At 46.5% G+C, this 19,938-nt stretch overlaps 1 protein-coding gene across 1 annotated transcript in view; it reads left to right on the forward strand.

Moving 5' to 3' along the window:
- The first annotated feature begins 1,944 nt into the window (after positions 1–1,944).
- PXDC1 (PX domain containing 1) overlaps positions 1,945–19,938 on the forward strand; it is a 52,877-nt gene continuing 34,883 nt past the window's right edge. The window contains exon 1 of the mRNA XM_069960213.1: positions 1,945–2,717. Coding sequence (XP_069816314.1) covers positions 2,462–2,717 — 256 coding nt within the window. The 5' untranslated portion in view covers positions 1,945–2,461. The remainder of the gene's footprint in view (positions 2,718–19,938) is intronic.

Below are 19,938 nucleotides of genomic sequence, written 5' to 3' on the forward strand. Positions count from 1 at the left end.
AGTAGCCACCGCTAATCAAATGCAGAAAGTTCGGGTTCGGATCGACTCGAGCATGCTCCAGGTTTGCTCAGCTCTAGTAACCATCTGTTTGGCATCAGTGATAGGTGGGTAATAAATGACCACTGGGAAGAGCCTGACTAGGGGATTATCAGGCAATGCATCAGTAAAAGCAGACAGCACACAGATGGTGCATCTGTATATCAGCAGTGGGTTCACACTACGTATATTTCAGTCAGTATTGTGGTCCTCATATTGCAACCAAAACCAGGAGTGGATTAAAAACACAGAAAGGATCTGTTCACACAATGTTGAAATTGAGTGGATGGCCGCCATATAACGGTAAATAACGGCCATTATTTCAATATAACAGCCTTTGTTTTAAAATAACAGCAAATATTTGCCATTAAATGACGGCCATCCACTCAATTTCACCAGTGTGTGAACAGATCCTTTCTGTGTTTTTAATGCACTCCTGGTTTTGGTTGCAATACTGACTGAAATATACATATACTGACTGAAATATACGTAGTGTGAACCCAGCCTAAAACTAACCTGTTGTCTTATATTGGAGCTTCTGGTCTGCAAAGACGACCCCTCCAGGTACTTTGTTTCCCATTGCTTGTCTCTCCAGGTTTCTGTCTGGAAGCCTTGAACTTCCATGTTTAATAAATGCAATTCATTATGTGTTCTTTATACAGCGGTATAGCCGTCTCCCATGTACAGGAGGTATACAGCGGTATAGCCGTCTCCCATATACAGGAGGTATACAGCGGTATAGCCATCCCCCATGTACAGAAGGTATACAGCGGTATAGCCGTCTCCCATATACAGGAGGTATACAGCGGTATAGCCATCCCCCATGTACAGAAGGTATACAGCGGTATAGCCGTCTCCCATGTACAGGAGGTATACAGCGGTATAGCCATTTCCCATGTACAGGAGGTATACAGCGGTATAGCTGTCTCCTGGTCGGTCCCATGTACAGGAGGTATACACTGGTATAGCCGTCTCCCATATACAGGAGGTATACAGTGGTATAGCCGTCTCCCATGTACAGGAGGTATACAGCGGTATAGCCATCTCCCATGTACAGGAGGTATACAGCGGTATAGCCATCCCCCATGTACAGGAGGTATACAGCGGTAATGCCATCTCCCATGTACAGGAGGTATACAGCGGTATAGCCATCCCCCATGTACAGGAGGTATACAGCGGTATAGCTGTCTCCTGGTCGGTCCCATGTACAGGAGGTATACAGCGGTATAGCCGTCTCCCATGTAGAGGAGGTATACAGCGGTATAGCCATCCCCCATGTACAGGAGGTATACAGCGGTACAGCCATCCCCCATGTACAGGAGGTATACAGCGGCATAGCCATCCCCCATGTACAGGAGGTATACAGCGGTATAGCCATCTCCCATGTACAGGAGGTATACAGCGGTATAGCCATCATCCATGTACAGGAGGTATACAGTGGTATAGCCATCTCCCATGTACAGGAGGTATACAGCGGTATAGCCATCCCCCATATACAGGGGGTATACAGCGGTATAGCCGTCTCCCATGTACAGGAGGTATACAGCGGTATAGCCATCCCCCATGTACAGAAGGTATACAGCGGTATAGCCGTCTCCCATGTACAGGAGGTATACAGCGGTATAGCCATCCCCCATGTACAGGAGGTATACAGCGGTATAGCCATCCCCCATATACAGGGGGTATACAGCGGTATAGCTGTCTCCCATTTACAGGAGGTATACAGCGGTATAGCTGTCTTCCTTATACAGGGGGTATACAGCGGTATAGCTGTCTCCCATATACAGCGGTGTAGCCGTCTCCCGGCTGTGCATTGGGGAGGGTGCTCGGGGCGGCACCGTGTCAGGGCTCCGGTGCCTCCTCACAGCCGGGCATGTGACATCCCGGAGCCTGACCTCAGTGCGGAGTGAGCGGCATTCCTCACATAGTCTCCCCAGCCCTCTCCATAGCGGATACACAGAAAGTTTAGCTCCGTCTTCCTGGCAGCGCCGCTGTGAGGGCGGAGGGAGGTCCGGCGCTCAGCACCGCCGGGGGGTGGGAGACAAGAAGTTGCAGCGGACACGTCGCCTGCCATCGCCCCTGACAGCAGCGGCCGGCATCCCTGCTGAGGCTTCTCTCTGTCACGACTAGCGCCGGGCTGTGAGCAGGAATGTCGGGACATAACGGTACAGGGAGGACGGTGCCCCCGCAGGGCGGATCTGCCGGGATGGAGCAGTAAAGTTGGGTCCGGGCAACAGGAGCCGCTCGGATAACAGCGCTCGGTGCAACTGATCCGGGGACACCGCGCTCGGCTCCGGTTACCGCAGCATCTGATCAGCCGGGTGGCGGCATCTGGGCACATCAGGGGCAGTGGTACCAAGGGAGCGGCTGCCACCTTGTGCCCTGGTGTTGGGATGTGGGTGTCGGGGGGCGCAGCGGGCTGAGGATGGCATCGGCTGTGTTTGAGGGCACCTCCCTGGTGAACATGTTCGTGAAGGACTGCTGGGTGAACGGCATCCGGAGACTCATCATAAACCGCAAGGGGGACGAGGAGGAGTTCTTCGAGATCCGGACGGAGTGGTCGGACAGGAACATCCTCTATCTGCACAGGAGTTACTCGGACCTGGGGCGGCTCTTCAAGCGGCTGCTGGAATCCTTCCCGGAGGACCGGGGGGAGCTGTCCCAGTCATCTCTGCTGGAAGGTGGGTCACTGCCCATGGTACCTGGCACCAGGCTGGGGCCCTGCAATGTGCCGCCTCTTGTCTGGAGGATCCGAAAAAGTTTCAGTATTGTTTAAAAAAAAGTTTTAAATTAGTATTTCAAATAGTCACCATTTACCAAACCACTTGTATCCAGCGATGGTGGCCGAGCCTGTCAGTGGTGGCCGAGCCTGTCAGTGGAGCAGAGCCTGTCAGTGGAGCAGAGCCTGTCAGTGGTGGCCGAGCCTGTCAGTGGTGCAGAGCCTGTCAGTGGTGGCCGAGCCTGTCAGTGGTGCAGAGCCTGTCAGTGGTGCAGAGCCTGTCAGTGGTGGCCGAGCCTGTCTGTGGTGCATATCCTGTCAGTGGAGCAGAGCCTGTCAGTGGTGGCCGAGCCTGTCTGTGGTGCATAGCCTGTCAGTGGAGCAGAGCCTGTCAGTGGTGTCCGAGCCTGTCAGTGGTGCAGAGCCTATCAGTGGTGGCCGAGCCTGTCAGTGGTGGCCTAACCTGTCAGTGGTGCAGAGCCTGTCAGTGGTGGCCGAGCCTGTCAGTGGTGCAGAGCCTGTCAGTGGTGCAAAGCCTGTCAGTGGTGCAAAGCCTGTCAGTGGTGCAGAGCCTGTCAGTGGTGGCCGAGCCTATCAGTGGAGCAGAGCCTGTCAGTGGTGCAAAGCCTGTCAGTGGTGCAGAGCCTGTCAGTGGTGGCCGAGCCTATCAGTGGTGCAGAGCCTATCAGTGGTGGCCGAGCCTGTCAGTGGTGCAGAGCCTGTCAGTGGTGCAGAGCCTGTCAGTGGTGCAGAGCCTGTCAGTGGTGGCCGAGCCTGTCATTGGTGCAGAACCTGTCAGTGGTGGCCGAGCCTGTCAGTGGTGCAGAGCGCTCCTCACCAGTCTTTCCCTGTAGGGAACACTATGGTGGCCGAGCCTGTCAGTGGTGCAGAGCCTGTCAGTGGTGCAGAGCGCTCCTCACCAGTCTGTCTCTGTAGGGAACACTATGGTGGCCGAGCCTGTCAGTGGTGCAGAGCCTGTCAGTCGTGGCCGAGCCTATCAGTGGTGCAGAGCTGTCCTCACCAGTCCCTGTAGGGAACACTATGGGGGCCGAGCCTGGCAAAGCTGTGAGAAGGATGAGGGATGGCTGCAGGGCCATAGTTACAGCTAGGACTGGAGACACCCCATTAGGGGAAGCCACATGTGTTGGGGTTGTTATTGTCAGGTTTAGTTGCAGAGCCACTTTGGATCTCTCCATATACACAAGCTGTGGTGAAATCCATTACAATCCACAACATAAGGTGAAGTGCTGCCCCTCTCAGCACTGCCACCCTAGGCACAGGCCCTCTGGTAGCTAGCAGCAAATACAGCCCTGTGTGGATGGGAGCAAGGATGCTGCTAGCAGGGCTTGATACACAAAGTTTCTTATAAAGTTGCTAAACTTGTCTTTGTACAATGACGTAACTACTTTATGTAATGGTGTGCTGGTTTTAGCAGCAATGGCCGAGGGAAGCTTATTCCCACATAACCTTAGTCCTACAGGCTGACCAATGCAAGGTGGGTCAAGAAAAGAAGGCATGTACTTCACTATAGTGGACTTGATGGGTGGACTTGATAGTGGAACTGGATGGACAGCTACAGTGTCTTCCCTTCCCCCACACAACAATGAGGAGGATATGGTGAAAGAGTCTTAAGATTATACCCTGGCATTATTTAGACAGTACGATTTGTCTTCAGTAAGCTTCCTGATGTGTGGCCCCTGATACTAAGCAATACCTCTACTGATATTTCAACCTATATGAACAATTCTCCACAATGAGGAATTATTGCCTTTGTACATTGCCGCACATATCTTTATGGCCATACACTGCATTTCCTGCATTCTGGATTGGCTGGCCCTCCCATGGACAGTCCGTTTCAGCATATGGAGTTAGTGGATGGGGTTCCCAGCTATTTACTGGCCATAGAAGGAAGCTCTTTGGCAGACCAGTTGTTTAGCCATCTCCTGAGCTGTCATTTAACTCTTTTATGATCAGCTCTTATTTGCTCATGCCTAGGCTTCCATGATGGCTTAGAAGGCAGCAATGACTGGTGACCAAGTTGTCAGACAAGTTCTCTGACAGAACTATCTGTGAATGGCATTTTTCACATTGATTCAGTGTACAGATGCTGCAGAAGCCAAATGGTTAAAAACAATTGTAAAAAAAATAGCTAACAGTATTTTTAACCCTAAATAAATTGGCATCAGTAAGATAAAATGGCCCTAAGGGCATCAATAGCCTTTAAATCCAGGCACTAAACTGGAGATGGGAAATTACAGGGGAGAACTATATTACTTATCAGAGAAGGATTGTGCCTGAGGCAATCTTCTCACATAGCTTGGAGCGACGGCATTACCATTGGTATGCCACAGACAATATATGGGCACACTGTATGGTGCCACGACAGACCCACTTATGTATTTGTCTAGTGTCATTGGGATGCATGAGTTGTAGAAGTTTAATCACTAGACCATAAACACTTATAGAACGCAGGTTGGCATCACTCTCTTACTCACAGATCTGTTCTCACCCAAATTCCTAGTTCAAGGACGGACTTGTTTCAGCACATGACTTCCTGTTTTCCAAGCAGCTAAACTGCAGTCTTGAGTGTAGTTGGTATCAATTGCATATTCTGCCTAGTGGGTGTCCCTGATGTTTTGTGGAGACATATCATGCCGGCAAAGAAAGACAAAATAAAAGGAAATGGAATTAAACACAGTAGACCTCATGGGTGCAAATCCAAATATTCACAAAACCTGGCATCATACCTGTCCATTCTGTATATAGTGCCCATCCGTCAGAGAAGAAGCACTCCTAAACTGCTGCCAGCTTCCAAACTCCTTACAATAGAGAAAAACAACAATTTGCCTGCATCAGGTTATTTCTATAGGTGTTACAAAGACGTATATTGCTGTGGGACTGTTTATATCAACGACTTTTACGTTCACCTTCTGTCTATTAACACTTTCAGGAACAGGCAAATTTTAGCCTTAAAGGGGTACTCCGGAGACATAAGAAAAAAGTTGTTGGTTTTTTTTGCTAATACATTTTTTAATACAGTTATATTAATTTATAGTGTAACTTTATTTAAAAAAAATATAGTTTTTTTTATTTACAAACATACTTATGGTGCAGTAAGTGACAGTACGCCCCCCCCCCCCCCACCCATGTACTTTATATAAGAATATACAGTAGCGCTTAAACAGAGCAGGTAACCCAAAACTACAGATATTATAGCCCTGCAGTGCCCCGCAGAAAGGGTCATGGCAGCAGAGGGCTGTGCCACCCTTCAATGCTGCCAGGCACTGGAAGTATGTTTGCAGATAAATAATAATTAGAGATGAGTGAACCGGGTTCGCGTTCGAGTCCATCCGAACCCGAACATTCGGTATTTGATTAGCTGGGGCTGCTGAACTTGGATAAAGCTCTAAGGTTGTCTGGAAAACATGGATACAGCCAATGACTATATCCATGATTTCCACATAGCCTTGGGGCCAGGGGCGTAACTAGAAATGGCTGGGCCCCATAGCAAATTTTTGATTGGGGCCCCCCCGCCCCACCCCCTCTCGATCGACCACTATGCCATCAACACACTCAGCTCTACACAAGTTCTGTACACCATATAAATTACAGTACAGTTACATCAGGTGACTTACAGGAGACGTCTTCTCTGATCGGAGTTCTTCCCTTTTCATTTTCTTTTCCATCTGCCCTGGGCCGTTATGAGAACTTCTCCGGGCCACGAATCCACAGAATCTGCCAGACAGACATATTAGGCTCCACACACATTAGTCACCATCCTCATCTCTACCAACTGCACATCTGTATTTGCCCCTTTACACCCACATTTAGTGGGTAGGCTGACTCTATGTGATCCCATTTTAGTATATGGCCCTCCTCTCTGTCGCCCCTCCTTATAGATAGCTTCCTTATGTTGCCCCCCCGCCGCTGTCCCCCTTATAGATGCCCCCCCATGTTGTCCCCTTATAGATGGTCCCCTATGTTGCCCCCCCTATAGATGGCCCCCTCTTCCCCTATATTGTCCCCTTATAGATGGTCCCCTTTCCCCCTTTATTGTCCCCTTATAGATGTTCCCCTCTCCCCCAATGTTGTACGTTTATATCCCCCTTTCCCCCTATGTTCTCCCCTTATAGATGGCCTGCTCTCCCACTATGGTGTCCCCCCCTTATAGATGGCCCTCTCCCCCCCCCCTTATAGATGCCCCCTTCTCTTCTCCCCCCTTCCTTATAGATGCCCCCTTCTCTTCCCCCCCCTTCCTTATAGATGCCCCCTTCTCTCCCCCCCCTTCCTTATAGATGCCCCCTTCTCTTCTCCCCCCCCTTCCTTATAGATGCCCCCTTCTCCCCCCCCTTCCTTATAGATGCCCCCTTCTCTTCTCCCCCCTTCCTTATAGATGCCCCCTCCTCTTCTCCCCCCCTTCCTTATAGATGCCCCCTTCTCTTCTCCCCCCTTCCTTATAGATGCCCCCTTCTCTTCCCCCCCCCTTCCTTATAGATGCCCCCTTCTCTTCCCCCCCTTCCTTATAGATGCCCCCTTCTCTTCTCCCCCCCCCTTCCTTACAGATGCCCCCTTCTCCCCCCCTTCCTTATAGATGCCCCCTTCTCCCACCCCCCTTCCTTATAGATGCCCCCTTCTCCCCCCCTTCCTTATAGATGCCCCCTTCTCTCCCCCCCTTCCTTATAGATGCCCCTTCTCTTCTCCCCCCCCTTCCTTACAGATGCCCCCTTCCCCCCCCCCTTCCTTATAGATGCCCCCTTCTCCCCCCCCCTTCCTTATAGATGCCCCCTTCTCTTCTCCTCCTTCCTTATAGATGCCCCCTTCTCTTCTCCCCCCTTCCTTATAGATGCCCCCTTCTCTTCTCCCCCCCCTTCCTTACAGATGCCCCCTTCTCCCCCCCTTCCTTATAGATGCCCCCTTCTCCCCCCCCTTTTTTATAGATGCCCCCTTCTCCCCCCCCTTCCTTATAGATGCCCCCTTCTCCCCCCCCCTTCCTTATAGATGCCCCCTTCTCTTCCCCCCCCCATCCTTACAGATGCCCCCTTCCCCCCCCCCCTTCCTTACAGATGCCCCCTTCTCCCCCCCCTTCCTTATAGATGCCCCCTTCTCCCCCCCCCTTCCTTATAGATGCCCCCTTCTCTTCCCCCCCCATCCTTACAGATGCCCCCTTCTCCCCCCCTTCCTTATAGATGCCCCCTTTTCCCCCCACCGTCCGAGGAAAGCAAGTTTAAAAAAAAGAAAAAAAACTCACCTAACAACACGCTCCCCCGTCGAGCCTTTTTCCTGTCACCCCGTCTGATGCGCGGCTGCCGTATCATAGAGTTCTGTGTGGGCCTGTGGCCGCGGCCGCAGCACAAGCCCACACAGAACTCTATGATACGCGCGCTGCCGGGGCTAGGACGCGGCATCAGACGGCAGCCGCGCATCAGACAGGGGGTGACAGGAGCGCTGTGGACCGGTCCCGTGCTCCTCCTGGCCCAGTGACTCCTTTTCCCTATGGTTGGGGAAAGGAGTCTCCGGGTCGGGAGGAGCACGGGACCGGCCCCCGGCTACAGCACCCGGGAGGCATGCTCAGCCGCCGGGTGCTGCAGGATATGTAAGCTCCAGGGGCCCGCGTCACGGGCCCCCTGATGCGGCGGGGCCCCGTAGCAGCCGTAGCGGTAGTTCCGCCAGTGCTTGGGGCTTTATCCAAGTTCAGCATTCACCGCTAATCAAATGCTGAAAGTTCGGGTTCGGATGGACTCGAGCATGCTCAAAGTTCGCTCATCTCTAATAATAATACATTTTTTTAAATATATAACTTCACTAAAGCAATGTGTTGAAAATTATAGTTTTATCTTCAGAGTAGCTCTTTAAGGACCAGAGCCCATTTATCAAATCTGACCTCTATGTGCTTATAGATGCTTTATAGTATCAATGGCGTTATAACTTTCAAAATCTAAATCAACAGTAGATGTGATATAAAGCAAGTTTGCAGTTTACATTAGTTTTTTTTTGTTATCATGGAAAACACGGCACTTCCTGTGTTTTTTTTTTTTTTTTTTTGAAGAGTCTAAATACAGGAAGTCACTTGTTTTCCAGGTCATCTGCGCTTACAGAAAAGGCAGTCATATGATTGATGGACACATTGAGCCTTGACACTCTGTACTGGCCAGGACTTCATCTGTTTTTTTTTTTTTGTTTTTTTTAACCAGAATAAGACTAAAAAGCTGCTGTCAGGAGACTGATAAAGCATTACTATTAATTAATGTAGACTAGAGACATGCCAACAGTTTGGATTGGTCAGGGTCTGGGTGCCCGGATGCACACTGATCATTAGAATGAGCAGAGAGAAGTGCTCAATCTTATTAATCTTAATCTATACAGACTCCATAGACTTCTGGAGAATTTATCTTGTGCAACAGCAATCCTGTAACTTTAATAAGAATTTTGACCTTTTTTTTTTCTTTTTCTTAGAAAAATCATAAAACAATGAAAATCAGTTTAACAGGTTTTAAAGGGTTCCTATGGAATTATTAAAGGAGAAGTCTGTCGAAAATTTTTATTAAAGTATTGTATTGCCCCCCCAAAATTTGTACAAATCCCCAGTGTATACTTATTACAGGAAATGCACATAAAGTGTTTTTTTCCCTGCACTTACTACTGCATCAAGGCTTCACTTCCTGGATAACATGGTGATGTCACGACCCGACTCCCAGAGCTGTGCGAGCTGTGGCTGCTGGAGAGGAGGATGGCAGGGGGATGCTCAGTGTCCCCCCAGTTCCCTGTGTCCCTTAGTGTGTCCCTCGCCAGACTTCTCCTTTTATGGGTGAAGGATCTCTCCTTGTGTACTGCTCTGACTGCTCTGCTCACCATCATTTAAAGGGGACCATTTAGCACGATTGTGCTGATATGGTTGCCAGCTGCACAGTTTAACTTTGCTGTGCAGCTCCCCGAAACTCCCAGCTGTGTCTGTGGCAGTAGCTTTACAACAGGGAAAAATGTAGTTTTAATCCACCACGTGAAGACAGGAGAGCGGTGGCCACTAGTCATTAGACACAGCTCTCTGTCTGTCAGCCCACAGTGTGGGGATGATTGACAGGAGAGAGACCAGTTAGTGGTCACTTTGCCTGTCAGTTATCCCCACATATACCCTGCAGAGCTATACTGTGCTGCAGGGAAACATATCAGCACAATCATGCTGATTGGTTCCCTTCAAAAAAACTTCCCTTTATGCGGAAGATAATTTTTTATACAGTGGTGTCTTGGATTACGAGCATAATTTGTTCCGAGACCGTGCTTGTAATCCAAAGCACTCTTAAACCAAAGCGAATTTTCCCATAAGAAATCATAGAAATGCAAACAATTAGTTCCACACCCCAAAAATAATGATTTTATATTCTAGACAACATGCAAAACAGATGAAACAAACATTTAGAAACAGCTAAATATGTTATATTATAAGTTACTGTACAGTATAGCCAAGAAACATGTGACATATAATGTATAGTAAGTGCATAAACCAGAAAAAAACAGCAGCAGTTTGTAGGTAATGGATGGAGTTGCAGATCCCCCATAATGCAGTAGTGTAGTACAACAGGCTAGAATAGAGAAGCAGGGCTGAACAGGGAAGCAGAAGCAATGGGGAATGGGAGGGGGGTATTCAGTATGGACCAATCAAGAAGTGACAATCACAGAGCTGTGCAGGAGTGACAGAAACTTTTCTATTAAGGGTATATTCACACGAACGGGCTCGCAGCAAGATTCTCGCTGCGAGCCCGGCAGGTCCTGGCAGTTCCCATACACTACATACTTGCTGCGCTCTAAACGACCGCAGCGAGTATGTAATTCTGCCGCCCTTAACCCCTTCTGCTCCCGGCCGGCTCCCCCGCTGTAAGCATACATCACCTGTCCTTGCTGCACGGGGTCCCGGCGTCCTGCTCTCCCGTCCGGCCAATTAGTGTGTTGCCCAGCCGCAGCCACTGATTGGCCGGACGGGAGAGCAGGACGCCGGGACCCCGTGCAGCAAGGACAGGTAAAGTATGCTTACAGCGGGGGAGCCGGGCGGGAGCAGAAGGGGTTAAGGGCGGTATAATTACATACTCGCTGCGGTCGTTTAGACCGCAGCAAGTATGTAGTGTATGGGATCTTCCAGGACCTGCCGGGCTCGCAGCGAGAATCTCGCTGCGAGCCCGTTCGTGTGAATATACCCTAAGGGCCACATGTATCATCCGGCGAACGGATGATTTTTGGCGGAAAGTGCAGATTTGCGTATTATTTTATACGCAAATGGCCGATTTGTGAATAAAATATTCGCAAATCGGCACTTTCCGCCGAGTACGCCAGGGGGCGGGAAGTCGTCGGGAAGTGGGCGGAACGGAGGGCGCGGACTCAGAGTCCGCGCGATTTATCATCCGTTCCGCCCAAATGTACGCCGAAAACCTACTCCAGTCCTCAGCTGGCGTAGGTTTTCGGCGGTGCGCACCGGCGCCCAGGATTTGTACGATTTGCAGTCCGCCTCTACATAAATCCCCGTACCGCCGGAGCTGCGGGGGCATTTTTAAGTCCGGCGTAAAAAACGCCGGACTTAATAAATGCCTCCCTAAGTGTGTATACCCGAGTGTAAGTGCAGGCACATTGTAGCAGCAGTGTGTATAGCTGAGTGTAAGTGCAGGCTCATTATAGCAGCAGTGTGAATGGAGGAGTGTAAGTGCAGGCACATTATAGCAGGAGTGTGTATAGCTGAGTTTAAGTGCAGGCACATTACAGCAGGAATGGAGACTTGTTAACTCAAGTTACAATTTTGCTCTTCTTGCAAAGTGCTCTCAATCCAAGTTACTCTTAAACCGATGTACCACTGTATTCAGCATTTCAACATCACTAAATTTACTAAAAATGACTCCTTACCATAGAAAAAAAGGTTGACTAAGGTTGACTAGTTGTCTAACTTCCCTGCACTCTACTATCTACTGCCTCTTGTTAGGGATATTCACTTTCTAGCTGCAATTAAACCAATTGCTATTTCCAGGAGGCCACCTGGACTGTGTGCAGGCTAGTTGTGCCAGCTTGCCTCATTCAGAGGGTCCATGATGTGCCTAAAAGGTGATTCAAGGATTTTTACTATGTAAACAGTTCTGCCTCCTAAATGTAATCCCTCCTACCCTCTCTCTTTATGCATTATCATTATCTGCAGCAGCAGTCCATTCCTTAGGTCAGGACTTCATTTGTGATGCAGCCTCTTCCTCGATGTGAACGTCTCTGCTGCTGTTTAGTCGTCATTGCCAGCAGTCATCATTGTCAGCTTAGACCAAGGCATCTTTTGTGATGTAACCCCTTGTAAATTCCCCCCCCCCCCAGGAGAACCCCAGATTGTTTTAGTCAAAGCAGTGCACTTTCTCAAGCACTATGTCATAGCATAGAGGAGAAGTAAAGCAAAGAAAGTACCTGTGTGAGTACTGCTGGTGAACAGTCTTGCTGTGATTTGTTTCCCTTAAAATGGAGAGAATGAGAAATAGCGCAGTGCCATGGAGGCTCAATAAAGCAGTGAGAACACTAAAATCACCTGGACACCAACTATCCATTTAAGTTTTTAAAATCCTTTTGAAAGTACAGGTATACAAAGTTCAGGTTTACAAAGTTCTGACATGTCATAGTGACATGTCCAACATTTTTAACAGTGGCATTATGAGTGCTGAGAATGTATACTAAAGTAACATAAACCTCTCAGTCACTGACTCCTGATGAAGTTATGAGGACATAACAGAATACGTATCAAGTATGGCAATATACAATGGTAATTCCATTAAACAAGTCGTACCTTTTTTCTTTGTGATTTTTCGCTGGAGTAGTATAACTCTATTAGAGAAAATGCATACTCACTAGATTTCATATTGCTTTGCTTTATTTACATCACGGCACCTCGTTACATTCTGCTCACAGGCTGATGTGAATTCAAACCACTCTGGCCTTCCGCCCCGACGTTTCGGAGGAATGGGACTCCTCCTTCCTCATGTTTAAGTGAGATCATGGCATCATTTATTATAAGGGTTCAAACCCACTTGCCGGATCTGCAGCGAGTCTCCATGTTGCGTTTTTGCAGCGAGACTCACTGCAGATCCCAGCCCTATACTTTCATTAGCAGAGAAACTCGCAGCAGGGATGTACATCCCTGCTGCGATTTTGTCTGCAGCCCTCCCCATTAACCCCCTAGCCGCCGGACATTATACATTACCGGGACCCTGTTCCTGCTTGCTTCGGGGCTCTCGGTGTCTTCACGGCCCGCCCGGCCAATCAGTGCGCTGCGGCAGGGTCGCCCCCCGCACCCCCCGGCCGCATGATCTGTAGGGGGGGCGGGCAGGATATACATTACCAGGTCCCCGTTCCTGCTTGCTTCGGCGGCTACCGACACGTTCTGCCCGGCCAATTTGTGCGCTGCCCTGCCGCAGCGCACTGATTGGCCAGGCGGGCCGTGAAGACACCGGGAGCCCCGAAGCAAGCAGGAACGGGGACCCGGTAATGTATAATGTCCGGCGGCTAGGGGGTTAATGGGGAGGGCTGCAGACAAAATCGCAGCAGGGATGTACATCCTTGCTGCGAGTTTCTCTGCTAATGAAAGTATAGGGCTGGGATCTGCAGCGAGTCTCGCTGCAAAAACGCAGCATGGAGACTCGCTGCAGATCCGGCAAGTGTGTTTGTACCCTAAAGCTAAAAAACTAAAAAAAAAATAAATTGAAATTGCAAACTTGCTTTATATCACATTTACTGTTGATTTAGATTTTGAAAGTTATATAGACAGTGACAGTTTTATTGCCAAGACACAAACAAAAATATGTGGTCAGCAAGACTTTCTGTAAACTCCTAACCAGCTTGAAATCTGAGGACTTGTGGCATAATTTCTTGTTTTGCTGGACAGCCAAAAGGATTCTGGGATCATTCCAAAGGACACTACACACTAGGAATTCTAGTGTGGACTGTGGAAGTCAGTTGTTTTGCCTCGTCCTCCTCACTGTTCAGTGCCCATTCTCTGCAAAGTCTGCAGGAAAACAAAGTGAATAAACCACACCCTCTTTAACTAAGCACCACCCCTTTTCTTTTGTTTACTTCTTTTTATTCATTTGTAGATTAAATGTTCCTTTAAAGGATGACTTCAAGCTGTATCACACAGCCAAAGATGCAGAACAGCCAAACAAGCACAGATCAGCGCTCGCTTACACAGCTTAGTGACCATTCTTGTCATTGTGTAAATATTTGCATTGTTACATATGGAAAGATGCTGTTTCAGTGGCTTTTCTCAGAATAGAGCTAAAAAGCGACCGTCAGTGCACAAAATGTATAAAACGCCTGTAATATCCACTATTTTTAATACAGTCTGTGCATTGACAGCTGCTTTCCCAGTTTTTCTTTTATTTTACATTGTGTGAACTCAGTCTAATAGAACTATAACGTATATTAAAAATACAAAAGCATTACATGATGAGTAGATAGATAGTATGATAGCTCTGTAATCTCATATTTTTGGATGGAATAAATCATAATTTCACCTTATGTTGGTGAGCTGCTGTGTATATACATTGGGGACCCCCGACCAAGAGATTTTCTCTGCTTTCACCCATACTGATGAAGTTTGGACCTGCTGTTTTTTTCTGATAGATTCCTCACTTGACACTAATGCTGCGTTTACACAGAGCAATAATTTGCCCAATTGAACTATTAACGTTTTCGAAGTAATGATTTTTTTATATAACGATCAGCGTTAAGACAGAACGATATATTGTTTGGAAAATTCGTTATTGCGATCGTTTTAAGCCCATCCCACACATAGGGTGAATCAGTGAAAGAATGTTTAGACGAAGCGATCTGTGAATTTTTAGCAAATGACCAATGACAATTTGAGAACATGTTGAAAGATCAAAAAGAACTATTTCTCGCTCATCGTTTGATCATTCGATGTGTTTACACAAGCCGATTATCACTCAAATGCGATCGTTATTGTGAAAATTCAAACGATAATCGTTCGGTGTAAACAGCAGCATAATTTTACCTGATCAGTAGTAGATATTAAAATGTATCTTCAGGGTCCATTCACATGTACAGGATCTTCTGCAGATTTAAAGCTGCAGATTGTCTGCTGCAGATATCAGTGTAAACAACACGATAGAACACAGTATAAAATCTGCTGCAGATCCTGTACGTGTGAATGAACCATATATATTTCTGTTCTCCTGCTTTTCATTGGCTTTAATGTACCCAAATAGTTTCGCAACTATTCTTAGAGTTATCCTGTAATACAGTATTGCTGAATTCTTCTGACACCTGCTGTTTCTGGATGTGTGCGCTTGTTGTCAGCCCTAATCAGGTGGATTATTACTGACACAATATTAGCCATATTTGTGGTTAATAATGGCTTTTTTTTTATCTATATACAGTAAATGATATGCATTGAGCTACCACTTTCACTTGTATAGTTTTATGGTGTGTTGGGGTGTGTAATGCCATATAGCTACATAGGGTTATTTCTGCAGAAAGTGGGTGCACTTCTATAGCCCCCTTTTCAAATGAATACACCAGTCACAGAGACCTATCAGTTAGATATCTGCCATTTGTGAACATGCCCATATAAACAAGGGGCTGTGATGAGTTCATCCATATACATATCTCATTTATACAGGTATGTTTTATGTGGTCTTTTTTTTTTTTACACATATACAATATTAGCAGCAACGTTCAGCTCACTTATTCCTATGCTGTAAATGCCCTACAGTTACATTTTTCACTGTTGGTTTTGGCTTGGGAATTGGTTGTTTGTCTCAGTTTCTTTATGACTGCGTGTTACTTATTTGTGTTGTCCCTTCTCTATTGCCTTGAAAGAGATCTTGTATACTTGGCAAGGAAGTGCTACTAAGTTGCCAGCTACTGACAGAGAACCTCTGTTTGCACCCTGCAGCTTGCCTGGGGATGCTCTTTACTCCTAACTTCAACTTTGGCTCCTATGTCTTCTCAGAGCTGCAAGCTATTCATCCCACTCCACCCAAACAGATGTTTTCTTTGGGATATAGTTATGGTTAATAGTGCTGTATGTGTACGAAAATTCCTTATGTTCAGTCTGATGATATTACCAATGCAGATATACATACATGAATGGTGAAACTGGAAACCACATTACACTATACAGACCATCAGGGAATTAACAGCGCATGCACATACATCCTCTATATCAGTAAGACGTCTTGTCTCCGTACAGGGCTGTGGAGTCAGAGTCAGAGTAAGGTTTGGCTACTTAATTAACTGTCATTGGAAGGTTAGAAATGTACATCATAAATATATTTTATGTTCTTTTAATCTAAGGCCCCCAATACTAATAATCATTGATTTTTCACTGAGTCTCTTTCTGCTGCAGTATTTTTAAAGGGGTAGTGTGGCGTTCAGAAATTATTCACAGAATAACACACATTACAAAGTTATACAACTTTGTAATGTATGTTATGTCTGTAAATGGCCCCCTTCCCCTTTCCCACCACCCCCACCCGTGTACCCGGAAGTGTGGTGCATTATACATTACCTGATCCGTGTCGAGGGCCGTCCGCCATCTTGTGCCAAATGTCATCTTCGGACGGACGGCGGAGTCGCTGCCGCCCGTCCCCCCTCCGCCGCGTCACAACTGTGCTCAGCCGCGATTGGCTGAGCACAGTTATGCTCGGATGACGCTGCAGAGGGCGGCCGGCATTCAGGACAGTCGGAGCTGTTCGCCGCCCGAAGACGTCACTCGCTGAAGATCGGAGACGGGTGTCGGCACGTGACAGGTGAGTATAGCGCACCACACTTCCGGGTACACGGGTGGGGGGACACGGGGAAGGGGGCCATTCACAGACATAACATACATTACAAAGTTGTATAACTTTGTAATGTGTGTTAGTCTGTGAATAATTCTTTACCGCCGCACTACCCCTTTAACCATATTAAAATAAATAAATAAATATATATATATTTATATATAGATATGCAAAATGCAGGTTGACTCTAAAATATAGTACAGTGGTACCTTGGTTTAAGAGTAACTTGGATTAACAGCGTTTTGCAAGAAGAGCTCACGATTTTTTAAAATTGTAACTTGAGCATTGCTTTGGTTTAAGAGCTCCCTGTACTGGGTGGAAGCGGGAGTGGGGGAGGGGCATGGTCTGCACAGGATGGTCTACAGCCTTGTACTCTGACCCAGGAAGTCTCCCTCACTTTCCAAATCATTGCAGATGTGCCTATAATGTGCCTGTACTCACACTCGGCTATAGATACTGCTACTATAATGTGCCTGCACTCATACTCAGTCATTCACACTGCTGTATAGAAAAGTTTCTGTCACTGTCCTTCTGCACAGCTCTGTGATTCTCACTTCCTGATTGGTCAATGCTAAAGACGGACCACACAGACCTCTGACAGCAGCCCTGCTTCTCTATTCTAGCATGTTGTACTACACTACTGCATTATGGGGATCTGCACCTCCATTCTGTATCTACAAACTGCTGCTGTTTTGTCAGGTTTATGCAGTTACTATACATTATACGCCACATTTGTAGCAAACATAGAAAATATAAAAAGAAGAGATACAGCTCACCATGAAGTGGATGGAGTGACAGCAGGCAGGATTTGGCAAAGGAGGGTGCTCGATCTTCAGGGCGTTGGCCAGACGCCGCATGCAAGGTATAGCTGGAAGGAAGTAGTGTGGAAGACGGCACTCCTGGACGTAGATACTAAAATATAACTTTTATTCGTGCATATTAAAACATTAAGGTGAGCATAGCAGGACCTACGCGTTTCGCGCTACTGCGCTTGATTAAGCGCAGTAGCGCGAAACGCGTAGGTCCTGCTATGCTCACCTTAATGTTTTAATATGCACGAATAAAAGTTATATTTTAGTATCTACGTCCAGGAGTGCCGTCTTCCATTATACGCCAGATGCTGATTGCTATACTGTACAGTAACTGATAATATCACATATTCAGCTGTTTCTCATTGTTTGTTTCACCAGTTCTGCATGTTATTCAGAATAAAAAAATCATTATTTTGGGGGTGTGGAACTAATTGTCTTCATATCAGTGATTTCTTATGGGAAAATTTGCTTTGGTTAAAGAGTGGATTTGGATTACAAGCACAGTCCCAGAACGAATGATGCTCGTATTAACTTGAATTATGCTCAAACTATGCTGAAATAAGTTTTCAAAAGTGCCCACTTTGCACTTATTGCAGAGCCCAGGCAAGGGCCATAACACACCTACCTATTGCACATAGTGCTTTTCCCGCTCCTCCCAATGTAGGGTTGTGGGAGGTCAGTGCGGATTACAGGTGAAACCATTAGAAAGATTATGATAATCCAGGCACTAAAGGAAAGGAAGATAGTAAATAGATCAGGTCAGAATTTAAAACAATGATCTCCAATCTGTGGCCCTCAAGCTGTTGAAAAACTACAGGCTGTCAGGGCATGCTGGGAGTTGTAGTTTTGTAACAGCTAGAGGGCTATAAGTTGAGGGTCGAGTTGCAAGTTGAAGATCTCCAAAAGGCATGAGGTTAAAGATGAAAGACTCTTTTCAACATTGAAGCAATATTATTAGTATATTATTATATTAGTATATTATATTAGTATATTATTTTGGTTTTGTATTGTTTTACAGTGAAAAGGAAAAGTAGTACCTTGCAAAAGTCTGGGAACCCAAGGAGATGTGAGCGCTCAGATAAGATAGCAAAGCATTTGCAGGTTTCCATTTCCTCAGTTCAAAGTGTAATTAGGAAATGGAAGATAACAGGAACAGTGCAGTCAAGAGAAGATGTGGGTTTTAGGTGACCACCAGAAGTACCCGATTGTTTTCTTGTCTTGTTTTGTATTGTAACTCACTTCTTGGGATTCTATTGGCTCTTACAGTTTGGTTTGCAATTATTCTTGCATGGTAGCCCTGATTCTGAAATGTTTTTTTGAGGCTACCAAGTTTTTTCCATGTGCAGAGTCAGATAGTACTCGATGGCATGTAGGTAATGGAGCTTTTTATGTGTTTAAGGTGGAAGCTGTTCCATCTGAGGGTATTTTGGGTCAGCTGGCTTCTGGTGATTCCTCTATTTTACTGTCCTGTATTTTGATAATGGTATCCAGAAAGTTATTTCAGTAAAAGAATAGTTAAGTGGTTGGGATGAAACTATTTAAAAGGCTCATGAAATTTGTTCTGTCCAGATAATTAGTATACTATCTGTATAATGATAGTAGTAGTAGTAGTAATCCCTGAGGCTTGATGGGAAAGGAGAACAGAAAGTCATTTTTAGGCTTTCTTCACACAACATATTTTTATGAAAAGAATGGCCGTTGTTTTCAATTAAAACAATGGCCGTTCTTGTCACATAGAAACGTGTTGCATTGAAATCAATGCAAACAACGATCGTTGTTTGCTATGGCCGTGGAAATAATTGGCATGCCAATTATTTCCAGCTGTTGTGCATTGAATTGAATGCAATTCTCAGTGCAACAACCATAACAAGATTTCCATATTGTGGTGCCATTTAGCTTCACATAGCGGTAACTGTCCATTGGGAGTATAAGCTCCATGGCAGACTAAGTGTTATTCCTGGTATTCTCCATGAAGACCTGTTGGGCTTTTCATCCATCTTGGGATGTTGGAGTATAAGGGTTCCACATCCTCCATGCTGGCTATGATGGTTCCTTCTGGAAGGGGACTTACTGATGCTAGCTTGTTTAATAGTTGGTTGTGTATTAAAGGTAGCTGGCTAAATACCTTACAAAGGGTTTAAGAATACCTTCTACTCATCCAGAAATTTGCTCAGTTAGGTGCCCACACACAAGAGGATCAGTTTCCCTGGATTTCCAGAGAGTTACATTTTTGAGAAGCATATAAAATGTTCCTAATTTGGGGCTTTCTGAAATCAAGTCATTTGATTCCATAACAGGAACTGTCCAGAGCAGTAGCATATCCCAAAAGAAAACCTCTCCTGATCTGGACAGTTCTTGTCACAGACAGAGGTGGCAGCAGAGAGCTCTGTGTCACACTGGAAGAAATACTCCCCTTCCTGCAGCACATACAGCAGCTGATAAGTACTGGACTTGAGATTTTTAAATAGAAGTAAATTGCAAATCTATATAACTTTCTGAAACCAGTTGATTTGAAAGAAAAGGTTTTCACTGGATAACCTCTTTAATTTTATGGTGGATCAGTCTA

This window comes from Dendropsophus ebraccatus, chromosome 2, assembly GCF_027789765.1.
Source record: "Dendropsophus ebraccatus isolate aDenEbr1 chromosome 2, aDenEbr1.pat, whole genome shotgun sequence".
NCBI classification, from domain to species: Eukaryota; Metazoa; Chordata; class Amphibia; order Anura; family Hylidae; genus Dendropsophus; species Dendropsophus ebraccatus.